Raw genomic sequence first — 18,980 nt, 5'->3', positions numbered from 1 at the left:
TGGATCCGAAGGTGAATGGGTAGCCAGTGCAGGGAGGCCAAAACTGGCGTGATGTGCTCTCTATAGCCTGTACCAGTTAAAAATCGGGCTGCAGCATTTTGGACCAGTTGTAGACGAGCAATGGAGGACTGACTGATTCCAAACAGAAGTGAATTGCAGTAATCAAGCCTAGATGTTATGAAGGCGTGGATCACTGTCTCAAGGTTCTTTTTGGAGAGTATAGGCTTCAGCTTAGACAGCCGTCTCAGCTGAAAAAAACAGGATTTTACCATCATGTTTACGTGACTGTTGAGTTTTAAGGACGGGTGCATTATCACCCCCAGATTAGTCACCTTTTGTTTCTCTAGCGGGGCTAGAGAGAAAAGGTCAATGTCATGGTTCATGAGTGAGCCACTGGGATGGAACAGCATGACTTCAGACTATATATATATATATATATATATAATATATATTATATATATTTTATATATGTAATATATATATATATAATATATATTATATATATTTTATATATATATATTATATATATATATATATATAAGCTCTTTACATTTAGTTTCGCTGCTGATGCCTTGGTGTGGACAGGACTTCAGGACCCAGAGAAGGAGAGTGGTTCTGCTGGTCTTTATGGATCTTTAGGACAGTAATGAGAGTAGGAAGTGAGCCACTTCAAAGGACAGTCCCTGAAAGGATGAACAGGATGTCAAAACACAATACAGACTATATTATTTTCATTCAACAAGGAAGTAAACATCTGTGTGTTCTCCCATCCATGGTTTGACTGCTGGTGGTACTGGACCACAGGAGCCATAGTGTGCAGGATGTACCTGTGGTATTTCTGTCCCTTCCTTCTCTGGTATTCTCTTTCATCTACTGTCCACACAGCTCCTTTTCCTCCCTCAACACGCACAAAACACTTGTGAAGGCTGAGGTTGTGACGAACAGCATTCTGGAAATAAATCACAAGGAGAGAGAAACTTGTTTTTAGTTTCACTGCAGTATCTTCACGTGAATTCAAATGAACCCTTGGAAAACCAAATGGGCCACACATTTATGTTTGTCCATGTTGGAGCATATATTAATTTATTTTGGTGCAGTCAATAAACATTTTTTTTGACAAAGCCTTAAGTCCTTCTACTTTTTTATTTTGTCAGAATTGTTTCAAATGATTTCATAACCTCACAGTAACTTTACTACATTATTGTTTATTTATCAATTTAATTATTTTTAATATTTATGTTGTTATTGGTATTTTCTTTTCATTGTTTTCAGGTATATGACCATATGTAGTGTGTGTGTTTGTGTGTGTGTGTGTGAGTGTGTGTAAAACTGGAAACTGTCCAACTGTATTGCCCTCTGGGGATAAATAAAGTTGTCTGAATCTGAATTGTCTTCCTGAGGTGAAAATCCTCTACATTATAAGACGCTGTATAAAATATATGACTGTTTTTTTCTTTTACATTTTATTGTTGGATGTAACTGGCACCCTGTGTACACAATTTCGTTCCACCACTGGTACCACATGGGGTGCGAATGACAAATAAAGAATCTTGAATCCTTGAAAACTTTTTATCCCATATTTGTTAGATCTTTAAATAATTAATTCCTCTCAGTAATATATTTTCTTTTTACCTCTATCCCTATACTTTAGATTTTTATATATTGGCTCACAGGTGTTCTTCTAATTTTATATATTTCTGTTTGTCTCTGTAAGAATCTACAGGAACTGAGTTCATCTCACTCTGGAAGCAGAACCTTCCATCAGTCTGACGTCGTCCCACCTCTCATCTCGTTCAACAAAATTGTTTTAGTTTGGATGTAAAGAGCAAAAACTCACTTACAACGTACACAAGTAACCATTTAGTACTAAAAAGCTGTTGCACATGCATGCAGGCTGCAGAATCAGACGTTCCACAGCAGACAGTGGTTGGTTTTCCTAAAGCAGGACATCATTAGCAGGAGAGCCGGGCTCCCACAGTTTGCTCATATATCTGGATACGTGAGCGAATCAGTACAAGCAAAAAAACTATTTAGAAACTTTCAACCACGGGTAGATTTAATTTTTAAAAATGTGTATTTATATATATATACATTGTCCAAAAGAACAAGAACTGTCATAAAGTTAAAGGTACTTCCAGGGGTTAATGAAATAACTGTGTAGAGATGAGTGTTTATCACAAACCTTCCATGTAGCAGTGTTGTATCTGAAGTAGAAGAACATGGTGGTGAACCAGTTGTAGATTTCATTCAGAGACCGCTGTTTGTCTGTAGACTCCAGGATGGACTGACATAAAACACAGCAGTTACAACAAAAACTCACAGCTGACTGCTGCTGGAAGTGCATGCATTCTTTACCATAACTGTGTTAAACTTGTGAGGTAAGTTTTGTTTTAGTTACCCATCTTATCAAGTAAGCGTAGGTGTAGGGTGGCCTGATGTTGCTGTATTTGTAGCATTCAATAGTCGGGACCAAATCTGGAAAACAACAGGACTTTTAAATGAACAGACCAACTTATCCAGGTGATCCTCTCAGCTACCTGTATATAAACACAGAAGGTTTGTGAAAAATATAACAAAAACCCAACCACCCATCCATCCATCCATTTTTTTTACCCGCTTTTCCTTCCCAGGTTGCAATGGGTTAAATGCAGAGAACTAATTTCATCATTGGGTGTCCAAATACTTCTTTAAAATGTCTTCAGTTGATCCAAAATGCTGCTGCCAGAGTCTTAACTGGAGTTAGTAGGAGAGATCATATTTCTCCAGTTTTGGCTTCTCTCCATTGGTTCCCAGTCAAATCCAGAATAGAATTCAAAATCTTACTTCTAACCTACAAAGCTCTCAACAACCTAGCTCCATTTTATATTACAGATCTTATCGTTCCATATTTTCCTAACAGAGCACTTTGCTCTCAGACTGCAGGTTTACTTGTGGTTCCTAGAATTTACAAAAACAGAATGGAAGGCAGATCTTTTAGTTATCAGGCTCCTCTCTTGTGGAACCAACTTCCAATCTCTGTCCGTGAGGCTGACACATTGTCCAGTTTTAAAACTAGACTTAAGACTTTCCTTTTTGATAAATCCTATAGTTAGGGTCGGCTTGGGTTTCCTGAGCTGTCCCTTAGTTATGCTGCTATAGGCTTAGACTGCTGGAGGACAAACTGATCACACTTTTCACTCTGCTACTGTCTTTACTTACTCTGCTCAACCTGTTTTGTATTTGTAATTATTTTTTCTATCCTTAACATGTGGGGGTTTTTTGTCTTTCAGATACACCTGGACCTATACCTGGACCTACCATTCTATGTTCGTCTGTCTCTCCTTCCCGTCCTCTAAAATCAGACGGTCAAAGCAGATGGCCACTTGTCCTGAGCCTGGTTCTGCTGGAGGTTTCTTCCTTTTAAAAGGGAGTTTTTCCTTTCCACTGTTGCCACTGTGCTTGCTCAGGATGGGAGACTGCAACAAAGCCAAGATTCAACTTGTCTGCTGGATTCCTTAGATAGAGAACTTTACTAATTGGCTTTTATGTTTGTGAATGTTCCTGTAAAGTGCCCTGAGACAACTTTGTTGTGATTTAGCGCCATATAAATAAACTGAATTGAATTGAATCATTGTATGGGAACATACCATGATGACAACATATAGCACCTATACTAATCATGTGACTTTCTTGCTGAGAGACAACTTTAATGACTATGCTGCGTGTTACTGAAAACGTTAGTGACAAATTATAATGCTAATTTGTAAACTAAGAGCTGACTCTGGAGCAGACCCAGTGCACTCTGGAGTGATTAAATCAAATTCCTGGGAACAGTTCAGCAGCTTAGCAGCTAAATATTGACAGGAAGGTTTGGGGTTTTCACCTGGACCTGTTACCTCAAAATCCTAACTACAAAGAACATGGATACATAATGGACGGCTGGATGGAGAGACAGAGAAACAGATTGATCTGGTTGGTTCCCATCATCTATATATTTTAAACACTGCTTTTCCTTTTCTTTACTGTAGTCTTCTAGGTCTCACGGTGCACACTATGCATATTGTACTGTTAGGAATTTGCAGAGTGGGAAGGGAGCTTTTCTATTTTTAGAGTTTAAAAAATTTGTAACTTTTTCATATTTGATTTTATAACTTGTGTTTTGTTTTATTAGCGACTTATACCAAAGGTTCAAGGGCAACAACTAGAAAACAACCTATTGGATAACCCTGGTACATTTAAGTAGTGTTAATTAGTGCACACTGTTCGAAACAAACTAATAAAAACAAGCGGGACACAGATGTCTTCTGTCTCTGAGGAATTTGAACAGTGAATGTTTGTAGTTTTGTACATGAGTGTTTTTCTAGATTGGAATTGAACGGGAAATGCAATTAAATCTTAATGTTTTAGTGCGAGATATTCAAGTGTGTAGGAGTTACACTGTGAAGAACAGAGGTAGATGTTTTTTTGTTTGTTGGTTTTTTGTGGGGGTGGGGAAGGCATAGTGGCCTTAACCATCACGGCTTCATCTTCGGCCACACAAATGATTTGTGTGGTCAGTTTACTTATGGCAGCAGCCATTGTGGATTTTGACTTAGCAACCCAAATTTCAATAAGGACATTTCTTACACCTAGATGCAGCCTCACACCAAAATGGAAGTCAGTGCCTCCCTTATTTTTCAAGTTATTATGCTCACAACATGCACAGATGAATGGATGGATGGAGGGTGTTTCCAATTCCCCCTCTTCGCTCCATAATGGGGGACAAAAGGACCGATCCTGAAGACAGACCAGAAACTGCTGAGCAGCCAGAAATAAAAAATAAAAAAAAAGAGGAAATCTAGACTTCCAATCTATTATAATATATAAAACAGCCTGGATTGTAAACAATGACCAGTTTCTTTGACACCAGGAAAAAAAATCCACTAGATACAGTGTACATAAAGAGTATTCACCCTCTTGGATGTTTTATGCTTTCACTGCCATCATAAATCAGTTATAGTCAATATAAATGGGCCGTTTTAAAAAATAAATAAATAAAACCCCTCAATTTCAAAATGAAATCACATTTCTTCAAAATTAAACAAAGTGATGCATCAATATTCACCCCCTTCAAAGTGACTCTCTTAATTCAACTCAGAAAATATCAGCGGATGCATAAAAAATTTATTCCACAGGAATTCTGGTAAATCCATCATTTTGAAAATGAAAAGAATATAGAACGTGTAAATCTACAGAGAGTGGATTGTTCCCAAAATCTGAGAGATCGTGAAGAAGAATGAGAAAGACCACAAATACACCTGAAACCTCTCTGAAGGAGGTATAATGGGGCCGAGATGGGGTAGAGGTACAGCAGCCGACCTGGGACCAGAAAGTCACGGTTCAACTCCCAGCCATTCCCACATGTCGTGGTGTCCCTGAGCAAGACACCCAATCCCTAAATTGCTCCCCAGGCGCTCAATAGCTGCCCACTGCTCCACCTGGGTCGGTGTATCCCAGGTGTGATGGGTTAAATGCAAAAAAAAAAACAATTTTGTCATTGTATGGGAACATACAACGATGACAACACAAAGCACTTATTATATATTCAGCAGGTGAGATGGGAGAGACTGAGCATACATACAACCGTTACCCTGGTTCTTCACTAGTCTGAGCTTTATGAGCAACAAGAAAGCCACTGTAAAAGAAAACTTACAGTTAATTCCAATTAGAGTTTGCCAAGCATTAGCTCTTGAATCAAGATAATGGTTCTTAAGTACAAAGAGGTTTAATTACAGTGACCTTAAAGTCCTGTGGTCCTAAATCATCCAATAAAGACACATCAGGCAGATCCAAAATGGGATGTAATTTACCACCTGTGAACCGTGCTGCCCATTTTATTTTCATAATTCACTAAAACAAACAAAATATTCAAGGTGTTACCTGGGAGAAGATGGTCAGAACCAGTTGCTGTGTGACTACACTGGACTAACTCATCCACATGGGTCACGCTCCATGGCTGCACTCTGTCCACATTGGTCAGCTGAGAGGACGGCAGCAACAAAGGAAGACGGTAAGACCAATTGGATGTTACCTTCTAAGAGAATGTCAACATATAAGTTTCTCTTATATTTGCGATAAGAAATGTGTACTTTGCTAAAAAAAATTGTCTATACTTACCATCTCAGAGTATCTGTGTTCAGAGAGGTGAAATTGCATCGCAACGAGTTTCTGTTTTTCTAGAACAAGCTGAGAAAAGAGAAACACCCACAGATGAATTCACATCAAAAAGTGTTTAAATGTGGTTTCAACCTACAGAGTTCAGGCTGACGTGGACAGTTACTGGCATGCAGTGGTGAGCACAGACTCGCTAATCCACTAAAAGCCAATAGCGGAACAAATTTTTCTTTCAGTAGATTAGAGTTTTTGCTAACTTTGGAAACTGTTAGTAGAATTAGCTTCCGCTAAATTAGTTTTTGCCAGCTTTAAACCTGCTAACATATTCACAAGCTTGTTCTTGTCTGTTGCATGCATGTCTCAATAAGTGAATTAGGCATACTGTTGGCTTGCTACGTGTATGTGTCGTGATGTGGTTGATCAATGCACTGGATGGTGATGCAGACCGAGTGGCTATCGTCCTCCTCCCATTGGCCTTTCCTCCTCCTTCATCTTTGTGAAAAAGCAAAAGAGGAGTGTTTATCTCTGTCTCTGAAGAGGAAACATGACTCTCAACTGTCTGCAATTCATTTGCTGTAAAGAACAATTCAAAAGATTTGGATTGTTGGTGAACATCACATCTCTCCTACAGGGTATGCCAGCACAGTTTGTGAGGAATTGTGCAATCCATGATGAGGTTCAGCTCGCTGCTGCTGCATCATGTGTTTCTTCTATTTGAATATGAAATACAACCTTTCTGGGTTTTAAAAAAAAATCTAATTTGTTGAACTTGAAAAATCAGTTTGTAGTTCAAACCAGTGGATAAACATAACAATTTAATTGATTTTTTCTAATTCATCTTCTTTCGGCTTTTCCCTCTTCAGGGGTCGCCACAGCGAATCATCCTCTTTCATCTCACTCTGTCCTCTGCATTCTCTGTCCTCACTTCGACTACCTCCATCCATCCATCCATCCATTATCTTCCGCTTATTCCGCACTCGGGTCGCGGGGCAGCAGCTTGAGCAAGGAGGCCCAGACATCTCTTTCGACAGCCACCTCTTCCAGCTCTTCTGGGAGGATTCCAAGGCGTTCCCAGGCCAACCGAGAAACAGTTTCTCCAGCGTGTCCTGGGTCTTCCCCGGGGTCTCCTCCCAGTTGGACATGCCCGAAGCACCTCTCTAGGGAGGCGCACAGGGGGCATCCTTACCAGATGCCCAAACCACCTCAACTGGCTTCTCTCGACTTGGAGGAGTAGCGGTTCTACTCTGAGTCTCTCCCGAATAACTGAACTTGTCACCCTATCTCTAAGGGAGAGTCCAGCTACCCTGTGGAGAAAACTCATTTCAACCACCTGTATCGGCGATCTCATTCTTTCAACTACCTCCGTGTCCTCTCTGGACATGTCCAAATCATCTTAGTCTGGCATTTCTAACTTTATCTCCCAGTTGTTCAGCCTGTGCTGTACCTCTGATGATCTCATTCCCAATATTATCCATCCTTGTCACTCCTAAGGAGAACCTCAACATCTTCATTTCTGCCACATCCAGTTCTTTCTCGTCTTTTTGTCAATGTCACTGTCTCCAGACCATAAAACACAGTTGGTCTCACCACTGTCTTGTAAACTTTTCCTTTGATCTTTGCTGATACCGTTTTGTCACAAATCATTCCTGAAACTTTTCTCAACCCACTCCATCCTGCCTGGGCTCTCTTTTTCATCTCTTTACCAAATTTCTCATTTTCCTGAACAGTGGAAACCAAGTAAGACCTGTGCTCCTTGTAGCCTCACTGTTCCACTGGCCTCCCTCTCATTCACACACATGTACTCTGTCTTACTACAGCTGACTTGCATTCCTCTTCTTTCAAGTGCATACCTCCACCTCTCCAAGTTCTCTTCCACCTGTTCCCTGTTTTCAGCACAGATCACAATGTCATCTGAAAGTATCATATTCCAAGGGGATTCCTGCCTGACCTCATCTGTTAGTCAGTCCATCACCAGAGCAAACAAGAAGGGACTCAGAGCTGATCCTTGATGCAATCCCACCTCCTCCTTGAAGCTATCTGTCATGCCTACAGCACATTTCACCACTGTCCTGCTGTCCTCATACATGTCCTGTTTTGGATAGTATACCATACTTCTCTGCCACTCCAGGTTTACTCATGCAATTCTACACCTCCTCCCTTGGCACACTGCCATATGCTTTTTCTAAATCACAAAGACACAATGGAGTTCTTTCTGATTGCCTCTGTACTTCTCCATCAGCATCCTCAAAGCAAATATGGTATCTGTGGTGCACTTTCTCAGCATGAAACCATACTGCTGCTCACAAATAGTTACCTCTCATCTAAATCTTGCTTCCACAACTCTCTCACAGATCTTCATTGTGTGACTCATCAACTTAATTCCCATGTAGCTGCTACAACTCTGTACATTACCCTTGTTCATAAAAGTGGGCACCAGCACACATCTTCTCCATTCCTCAGGCATTTTCTCACCCTCGAATATGCCATTGAATATTTGAGTCAAAGACCTCACTGCCAAGACATTTCCAAACCTCTACTGGTATGTCATCAGGTTCTACTGCCTTCCCCTTCTTCATTCTTTTCCGAGCTTTCCGAACTTCACCCTCACTAATCTTTACCACTTCCTGGTCCACAGTTTCTATGACCTCCACTCTTCTTTTTTTTCTCATTCTCCTTGTTTTTTAGCTCCTCGAAGGATGCCTTCCATCTTTCCTTCACACTCTCCTCACTTGTTCAAGCATTACCATTCCTATCTTTGACAAGCCTAAACTGCTGCACATACTTTTCAGCCTGATCCCTCTGTCTCGCCAATCGGTACAAGTCCTTCTCACACTCTTTAGTGTCCAGCCTCACAAATAACTCATCATACACCTTCTGCTTTGCATTTACTACCTCCCTCTTTGCTTTACAATGCATCTCCTTATATTCCTGTCTCCTTTCTTCAGTCCTCTCACTGTCATATTTCTTCTTGGCTAACCTTTTTCTTTGAATAGTTTCTTCCAATTCACTATTCCACCGCCAGGTATCCTCTTTTACACAGAATGTAGTCTTCCTGTGTACTCCTTCCTCCACTCTTATGGGACCTTCTACTTCTACCTTCAGACAAATCACTCTATCCGACACTCTTTTCACCTCTACTACATTCTTTGCCAACTCCTTCTTCAGGACCACCCCTACTCCATTTATACACACACACACATTATATATATAATATATATATATAGTATACATATATATATATTATATATAATATATATACATATATATATATACATGCATATAATATATACATTATATATATGCATATAATATATATATATATATACACATATACATATATATATATACACACATTTATATATATGCATATAATATATATATGTATATATATATATATATATATATATACATATATACACACATATACATATACATATATATATACACATATATATATATAAACATATATATGTATATACATATATACATACATACATATATACATACATACATACATATATACATATATACATACATACATATATACATACATACATACATATATACATATATACATACATATATACATATATATACATATATATATATATGCGCGCGTGTGTGTGTGTGTGTGTGTGTATTTATGTGTGTATATATACTTTTTTCATGATGACAGGTGAGGCTCCACCTCTCTTAACCTCACGTCTTTGATTTATTCATACATTTATATGGCTTCATTGTTGTAGATAAAACTATAACAATAATCAAGAGCTTTACGGGTGTTGCTAAATCAATAAACAGCCATCAGCTTTATCTGTAAGAATAAAACGTTAGAATAATAAAAAAATAATGTTAGCCAATGCTATATCACTGGTACTAAAACCTCTAACATTATTCAATAGCTTTATTGCTGTCACCAAAAATTATAATGGTAGGCAACAGTTTTATTGTTGTCCCTAAAGACTCAAATGTCTGTCAACAGTTTTAGTCTAAAGCCCTAATATTAAGCAAAGGTTTTAACACTGTTACTAAAAATGTTATTAGTCAACTGTTTACTCACTCTTTAAAAACAGGGGGGCCGGTGCTTCGGCTCCCACTGGGCTGTTCCGATTCTTTTAATCTAGGTTCCTGGTTGCGATGGCCGGCACTTTGACCAGGGTGGCTGCCGGCTTTCGGCGGGGGGTCGGCTATGGTAGTGTACGTGTGGTCATTGGTGGTGTAGGGCGGCGGTTGGGGGCGTGGCTTCGCCTCATCAGGGCACTGGCTGGTCTTCCTGTGTGGCATTTGCGGTGGGGGTGCTGTGTGTGTGTGGGGGGGTGCGTAGGTGGCGTGCTGGGGCGTCTCCGGGCCTATGGTGCGGAGCTCTTGATGTGAGAGCCGACACTCCTCGGCTGCAGCTCCCTGCTGCTCTGCCCCTTGGGCTGGGGCTGGCCTGTGGTCGCTGTCAGGTAGATGGTGCATGCGGTCGGCCCGACAGAGATTCTGTCGGGCTATCTGTGTGTGCCTGTTTGTTGCTCAGGTTGGGTTTTTGGTGGTCCCCCCTCTCTTGGATCAATTTGGGCCCCACGTTTGGTGTGGGGCCCACTCCCCCCGGTCGTGCCCCCCTTTGGCAGGGGGGCCCCTTGCCGCTGGTGCATTGGTGGCTCTCGGCATCTGGGCTGGGTGGTGGGGTGTACGTCGGTCCGCCCTGGTTGCTGCTTGGCGGGGCCTGGGTGTCCTGGCTCTGTCGGGGCTCTGCTGGGGGGTGGTATGGCCTCAGGGCTTGGGGCTCGGTGTCCATGGCCAGATCTACTTGGGGGGAGGCATGGGTTGCCGGCCGGACCTGTGGGCTCGTCGCTGCAGCTTCCTGGAGGCTTTGCATTGTGGTTGCTGGGGTCACCCGGTTCTTTCCTCTGCTCCTCTCTGGGGGGGGTGCGGTTCTCCCTGTTGGGAGACTCCTGGGGCTCCGGGCCTGGGGGGCCGCTGTGTGTCTGTGGCTCCGGTCCTCCCTATGTTGCCATTGTGTCCTGGGGGGGCGGGTCTGTGGGCCCCCGCATCCACTATTGGGCATTCTTTTGGAGAAATCTGGTGGTGGCGGGCGTGCTTGCGCGGGTGTTTGGATTCAGGCGCTTTGACAGATGCACGCTAGGTTGGGTAGTGGTGGAAGCTAGATGATTCCTTGTTCGATGTCGAATGTTTCATGGTGATATTGTGGGTGGCATTGTGCTGTGCATGTTGCTTTGTCGTGGTGGTCTCTCGTTTTATCTATTTCTCTTTTATTTATTTATTTATTTATTTATTTATTTTTCTTATTTCTTCTCTTTCTTTAAAAAAAACAAACAAACTATAACTTAAGTTCATAGCTTGATTACTGTCAATGAAAGCTCAAATATTATTAATGGTTTTATTACTGTGTAAAAATTTACCTTAGCAATAAAGGCTGTAATATTAGTTAACAGTTTTATTACTGTTATTAAAAATTCTAAAGCTAGTCAATGGTCCTGTCACTTTTAATATTGTTAGTTAAGAATTTATTGCTGTCAGTAAAACCTCTAGCGTTAGTCAACATTGATATTACTGGTGTTAAAAGTCAAAACTTTGGACATTGGCTCCGTCATAGTTGAAACATTTATTTATCGGCTTTAGGGCTATCTCTAAAACCTCTATTGTTAGTTAACTGTAATATCACTTCCTATCAGCTTCTTAATATAGATACATTTTATTAATTGGCTTTTATAATGTTTGTGAATGTTTTTGTTCAGTGCCCTGAGACAAGTTCTCTTGTGATTTGACGCTATATAAATAAACTGAATTGAATTGAAACTCACTGGAGCTAAAAACTAAAACATTTGTTAATGATAGCCACAAAAAATTGTTAATGATGTTAGGGTTAGCTGACCCCAACACTAACCCTAACAATAAAAGTTTTTATTGACATATTCTTAGCCATTGTCTTTGGAAATTGTGTCGTTCTCGTGCTTTTAGGCCTTGCTGCTTTTGACACTGTGAACCATCAGATTTTATTCTCTGGTTTGGAGCAGTGGGTGGGTATTAGAGGCACAGCACTGGAGTAGTTCAAATTGTAACTGAGCAAGCAAACATTTTGTGTCAGCTGTTGTGATCATGCATCCTCCTCTGCCCCACATATGTGGGGCCCCAAAGGGTTCAGTTTTAGGGCCCCTTCTCTTTGTTTTTACTTACTTCTGTTTAATTCTATTTTTGAAATCACAGAATTTCTTTTCACTTGTATGCAGATGATTGTCAGGTTTATGTCACCATTACGTAAAAGGGTTCATTTTCATCTGAACCACCACTGAAATGTCTTGAGGACTTAAATACCTGGGTGGCTCTAAACCACTTGCATTTGAATAAGATTACTGAGGCTATTTTTTTTTTTTGGGGGGGGGGGGGGGGGGGGATCCACTGACACCCCCCATGCTCAATATATTAAACCAGTTATCACAAACCTGGGGTCAAAGTAGACACAGATGTTAAATTGGACAATCAAATCTAGGCAGTGGTTAAATCAAGCTTTTATCAGTAAAAGCAGCTGGTTAACATCAAGTCATTTCTTACTAAAACTATTGTCGAGACAGTAATCCACTCTTTCGTCACCACACAGATGGATTACTGTAATGCACTTTATATAGGGGTCAGTGCTTCCTCCATTGCTCACCTTTAGAAGGTCCAAAATGCTGCTGCACATCTTTAAACTGGCAAAAAAGAACAAGCACATTTCCCTGTTTTAACCTCACTGCACTGGCTGCTACTACAGCACAAGGAGCAGCTGAAGGCCAAAATATTCATATAATGATCACAAAAGGTAGGTGGTTTTGAAGGGGGGGTGCAGGAAGCCATTTATGTCAAACAATAAAGACTAACTCGAAACAGAAATAGAGATCTTCAGAAAGGTTTCAGCTTTCTAAATTTTACAATGGAGCATTACTGGATACCCAGTCAGTTTCACACCTTCATGCATGCAACCAAAACATTTGGAAGCAAAAAAAAAAAATAGCTCCTGTAATGTTAATATTACAAGGTTAAAATTACATTCACAAAACATTCATGATGTCACTTCAAATGTTTATTTCCCACCTGTTGTTCCATATACTGAACAATGTCCTGCTGGACCCTCCACTGACCAATACTTCTTTCACCATGTCTGTGTTCAGAACGGAGATGACTGGAAGACAAGGATTACTTTATTAGAACAATGTCTGGGGGAAAAAAAATGCAATTTTTTTTTTAGTGCAGATACAGGACTTTTTTTTTTTTTTTGGTGGGGGAGGATACACTGTTTTTCTAGCCCACATGAGATTGGAAAGCAGAAAATTTACACTGAGCTTAGGAATATTTAGTCAGTAAAATATAACCTTCTAAGTATTGTAATGCTATATGTCCTGAACTAATCACAAAGAACTGCATTTTGCTTCCTATCAAGACCATTTTCATTGATTGGTATAGTAATAGGTGACCACACTCACTTCGAGTTTCTGTTGTTAACTTCATGTCCAAGGTTGAATTTTGCCAGGTTGTAATATGGTTGTTGTAAAATGTGACATAACATGCCAACATGTCTGTGATACAGAAACATTTTAAATTACAAAATAAAAGCAGTTCAGTAGCTACTTGTGGTATTTGCAACTCGGGTACTTTGTGGCTGTAGTAATAGAGCTACAATCCATACTACCAACTGAATTGGACTTTTAAAATCCAAACACTTAGCTGAGCACTTAACTGAGTTCACTCAACTAACTCTTAAGGTTAACACAGATAAGGAACACACATTAGAGGAACGTCTAAAGAGAAATGACAAGTTTCCATAGAAAAGTAATAAAGCAAAATTGATTATAGAACAGGTGGCTAGATTTATCACTGTGGAATACCATCCCACCACAGTGGTGGGAAAAAAAAGCATTTCTTTTTCTGTTGGGGCCATGATACATCCTATTCTTCTAACACTACATAAGTGACACAGCTGTTTAAATCCTCAGGTATTGCTGTGATCTGTATTTTATTTATTTATTTATTTCTCTCTGTTGGCTCATTCACAAGACCCCTCCATCTAGAACTGAGGCGTGCTCTGGATGCCTCGGTCCTTTCAGAAGATACACTGAGATGGTGAGAGGGGTCGGAGACAACTGTTAGGAAATTTTTGGTCAAGGTTTATGGACGTTTTTAGCTACTATGACTGAAAATGTTAACTGCCCTGAAATGGTCTGATTTGAGGTTGCAGGTGTGCAGCTGCTGTTGTTGTTGTTCAAGGTCACCTCAGAATCTGTGATAAGTACAAGCTTTTCACACTGCCTGTGGCAGATTCACATGGCTGGGCTCCATGCATATATATTTTTTGTATATCTGTGTAACCTGTTGTAAAAATCTGTCCTTGCAAGTAAAATTGTTTAAAAATCTTCTTGTGCCCTCGAGTGTGGCTTCTTTTGAGTAAGTGAGGTAAACAGAGGATATTTTTATCCAACAAAAATCCACCTCTGAAGAGCATCTGTGTCGCTGAGCAGAGTAGTAACAAGGCCGGCCTGACTGACATGAAAAATAAAATCTCGCTGAAATCTATAATGTGACGCATTGATGACAATAGTATGTGACAGCAGCCAAAGGACCTGCTGGTGAACACCAGCAGTGATAGGTGCCTTAAGTTGAAGAAGGAGACCTTCAGTACTTGACTGTCCCCAAGGACTCCTGAAGCAGCAACCAGGTACAGGGTGGCCAGAGCGACAGCAGGAATGCAACATCTTGTGCATGGGAGGAATTTCAAGAGGTCATGTAGAAGGACTTTCAGTTAACCTCATGAAGGTTCTGGCAAACCATTTAGCAACTCCAAAAAGAATAGTGGATCCTTTCACAGGCTGCGTTGGGTGGGGAACTGCTGACCTGGACTAAGGATATTGTTAGTGGAAGGAGCACTTTGAGGGTCTTCTTAATCCCACTACCATGTCCAGCTTCGAGGAGGCAGAGTCTGAGGACTTGGGGGAAGACGAGTCCATTACCACAGCAGAGGTCACCAAAGTAGTCAAAAAGCTCTGCGATGGAAGGGTGCCAGGGGTGAAGGACATTCGCCCCAAGATTGGGAAAGGCACACACCTGTCTATATAATGTTCCACAGTTGACAGTGCATATCAGAGCACAAACACCAAGCATGAAGCCAAAGGAGTTGTCTTGAAACCTCTGAGACATGATTGTCTTGAGTCACAAATTTGGTGAAGGATACAAAAAAATGTCTGCTGCTTTGAAGGTCCCAGTGAGCACAGTGGTCTCCATCATTCATAAATGGAAGAAGTTTGGAAACACCAGGACTCTTCTTAAAGCTGGCCAGCCATCTAAACTGTTTGATCAGGGGAGAAGGGTCTTAGTCAGAGAGGTTATCAAGAACCCGATGGTCACTCTGTCAGAGCTCCAGTGTTCCTCTGTGGAAATAGAAGAAACTTCCAGAAGGACAACCACCTCTGCAGCAATCCACCAATCAGGCCTGTATGATAGTGGCCAGATTACCTCTGCTTGTCAGACTGGCCCCCCTCCTTCTCGGTTTTCAAATCCCATTTAAAAACTCACTACTATTCAGTAGCTTTCAACACCAGATGATCTGTGTTTTGAACCTGTATGCTCCACACTGGTTTGTCGTCATATTTATTATCTGCATCGTTTTTATGTCTATATTTTTGATTTACTTCATTTTGTATATTGCTTTGTGTGTTGTCTGTTGTTCTGTCTGTACAGCACTTTGGTTGACCTTGTAGCTGTTTTAAGTGCTCTATAAATAAAATGGTATGGCATGGTAGATGAAATCCAATCCTTAATAAAAGAAACATGGCAGCCCATCTGGAGTTTGCAAAAAGGCACCTGAAGAACTCAGACAATGAGAAACAAAATTCTCTGGTCTGATGAGACAAAGATTGAACTCTTTCTTGTGAATGCCAGGCGTCATGTTTGGAGGAAGCCAAGCACCGTTCATCACCAGGCCAATACCACCCCTACAGTGAAGCATGGTGGTGGCAGCATCATGCTATGGAGATATTTTTCAGTAGCAGAAACTGGCAGACTAGTCAGGATAGAGGAAAAGATGAATGTAGCAATGTATCCTGGAGGAAAACCTGCTCCAGAGCACTCGTGACCTCAGTCTGGGGCAACGGTTAATTTTTCAGCAGGACAATGATCCAAAGCACATGACATCTCAAAGGAATGGCTTCAGGACCGCTCTGTCAATGTCCTGGAGGGACCAAGCCATCATTCAAGCTTCAGTACAATGCCATGTCTGTAGCATGACATTTTTTTAACAAGTGGTTTAAATATCAGTATACTTAGAAGTCCACTTACTTTAAGAAACTGGAGAAATCTTCCAGTACTGCACCACAGCCTGGCCAGCAGCACAGACCACTCACAAACAGAGCGTTGGTCCCCTCACCAATGCTAGAAGAAAGAGATTGTCAAGTATTTCTCGGATATAAAATATATCACACAAAAGACTTAAAAAGATGGTGGCATTACCTAAAAAATTACTGTATGTCAATGTTGGTGATTTCATCAAGACATGCAACTACTACAATCTATAGTGCATGGCATGCATAATACTTGCTACATGCAAAATGAGGAACCAAAATCCCTACAGAGTTGAAGCTTACTTTCTTGTTGAGGGGAACTTTTACAGTAAGTATCCAACGGCTAAGAAAACTAGAGAAATAGCATTTCCTACGAAAATGCAGTGTGAATGTTTATTCCTGAATGAGTTTTGCTGAAAGCTACTGAACAATCTAAAACCAAGATTAAAAGGTTTTAAACTTTTTCCGTGAGCTGAATTTAAAAGCTGACACTTGCTGAAAGCAAGAAAATAAAAGTGAAAAGCAGAAGAAAGAGGCTGAACAGGGTGTAATTCACAAATCATTACACATTTGAATCTGGAGTATGAAGAGAACCTCAAATGTCATATGCACAGGCAAGATCATCCGTGCACTTGTGTTGACTTATCTGTCTGCAGCACTTGCATGTCATCAAAATTTATACAGTCATCTTATGTATATCTAAAATTGATTTAACTTTCCAAGGCAGCCTGATTCAAGATGGCTGCTACAGCGAATGGACTCTAAAAAACAAAATGGCTTTAATTCCGTTAATTTTACAAATATATGCTAAAGTGTCGTGGTTGACGCGTACAATAGTTCACAACCATTTAGAGCACATAATCCAAGCCCTCTGTATCGCACGACTTAAAAAAAATGTTTGCTTTTGTTTTTCTGATAGCACAATATTTTAGAAAGCATTGGACCATTGGAATCATCAATATGAATGAAACCCTTAGAAACAAACACATTAGCTGTACTTCTATGACCAATACATTTTGAAGGCAATCCAGTTCAGGAAACCGCCACAGGTAATGAAAATGACCCAATACAAAAATGGCTATAATTTAGTCAGTTTAACATATACTGAGCTAAAACTTGATGTGGTTTGAATCTGCAAGTCATTTGCAACACACTGAGCACATCATCTCACAGAATTGTATGAGATCATGCATGACAATTTTTTTCAAGGTTAATACAGCCGCAACTCTAGCATTTCTCAACGAGATGATCTTAAACTAAAACTCTAGCATTAAAGGTGGCAGGTGATGTGCCTTCCTTAAAGGAATGCTGAGCCTTTCATTAACTATGGAGTGCAGAGTAATTTCAGGTACTTAGGGTGGCACGTCTGAATTCTTTCCATCGCTCAGACAGTAAGTGATCCTGCTGAAGTCCGTTCCTTTTAATGATTTATGGTAAAGTAAAACAGTCACCCATCATGAAGCCTGGCCTGGATTGAAGCTGGTTTTGGATCACCTCTGCCTGATGGAAGGAGGTGAAGGTTCGGTCGTACAGACTCCATGGGGAGTGGAGATGGCGAAGGAAGATGGCCTGTTTCTTCCTCCTCCTTACAAAGAAAGACAGCTGCACTGTTCTCTGAGTGTATTAACAGAAGAAAACATTACTGTAGGCTTACAGTCTAATGGAACGTTTAGAAAATTAAAGAATGATAATACAACCAAGTATCAAATTTAAATTCTTCCCAATACTATTTAACATCATTTACACAATGGCTCTAATGTGTATGTGGACTCCTAAAACAGAATGAAATTAAATGTGCCTCTGGTTGATTTGGAGCTGCAGTATCTGCATACCTCGTTGTTGTCTGGAAGATGTTTGAGGAACTTGATGAAGAACGGATGGCCTCTGGTGCTTATCCCTTATTGTGTCTTCCATTCTGCTCCCTGCATGGAAAAATTACACACATTAGTAATAACATGGAAACTAAACAACTAGCTTTTTCTAGAACTAAAAAAACAATAACACGCTCATTAAAAGCCATCTTTCAATGGACATGAATTATTTTAACTCTGTTAGCACATTCCTCTGCTCAGAGAAAAATTCAGAACTACTTTTGGATCAGATAATATTGTTGCATTTATGTCAAGAAATTAACCGAAAGTCAAACAAAAAAAACCAAAGTACTGTATTCAGAGAGTTTTTATGTCACTTAAGCACTGTGAAATAGTTGATATTTTGTGTTAGGAAGTGGTAACATTTGTAACTGTGTTGTTGTGTGATGCTGCATGTTGCACGCCTGACTTCCTGATGAATGTGGCGACACCAGGTTTCTGGTTTGAGGTTGTGGGAGGGGGATTCATGTCGCTCAGGCATGTGCAAAAGAAACATGCAGGGTATGTTTGTTCTCTGAGGTACAATATTGGTTTGAAGAAGTACATTTAGTAGGTTAAAAAATGTACTTTATACCCACTTATTAATCTTTAAATACTGTATGCCTAACTGAAAATGCGCAAGATGGATGGATGGATGGATGGATGGATGGATGGATGGATGGATGAT

At 40.4% G+C, this 18,980-nt stretch overlaps 1 protein-coding gene across 1 annotated transcript in view; it reads right to left on the bottom strand.

Annotated features, from left to right (window-relative positions):
• Positions 1 to 625: 625 nt before the first annotated feature.
• LOC119417247 (forkhead box protein P1-B-like) overlaps positions 626 to 18,980 on the bottom strand; it is an 18,611-nt gene continuing 256 nt past the window's right edge. Inside the window, exons 2-12 of the mRNA XM_037684459.1 lie at positions 18,714 to 18,751; positions 18,275 to 18,364; positions 17,894 to 18,065; positions 16,441 to 16,533; positions 13,207 to 13,294; positions 6,136 to 6,204; positions 5,899 to 6,052; positions 2,399 to 2,475; positions 2,183 to 2,284; positions 828 to 949; positions 626 to 683 (exon numbers count right to left, since the gene is read on the bottom strand). Coding sequence (XP_037540387.1) covers positions 626 to 683; positions 828 to 949; positions 2,183 to 2,284; positions 2,399 to 2,475; positions 5,899 to 6,052; positions 6,136 to 6,204; positions 13,207 to 13,294; positions 16,441 to 16,533; positions 17,894 to 18,065; positions 18,275 to 18,364; positions 18,714 to 18,751 — 1,063 coding nt within the window. The remainder of the gene's footprint in view (positions 684 to 827; positions 950 to 2,182; positions 2,285 to 2,398; positions 2,476 to 5,898; positions 6,053 to 6,135; positions 6,205 to 13,206; positions 13,295 to 16,440; positions 16,534 to 17,893; positions 18,066 to 18,274; positions 18,365 to 18,713; positions 18,752 to 18,980) is intronic.

The sequence above is a fragment of the Nematolebias whitei genome, chromosome 11, assembly GCF_014905685.2.
Source record: "Nematolebias whitei isolate Nwh7 chromosome 11, NemWhi1, whole genome shotgun sequence".
NCBI lineage: Eukaryota > Metazoa > Chordata > Actinopteri > Cyprinodontiformes > Rivulidae > Nematolebias > Nematolebias whitei.
The sequence above is the reverse complement of the archived record's forward strand: the minus strand, read 5'-3'. Positions and strand labels throughout refer to the sequence as shown.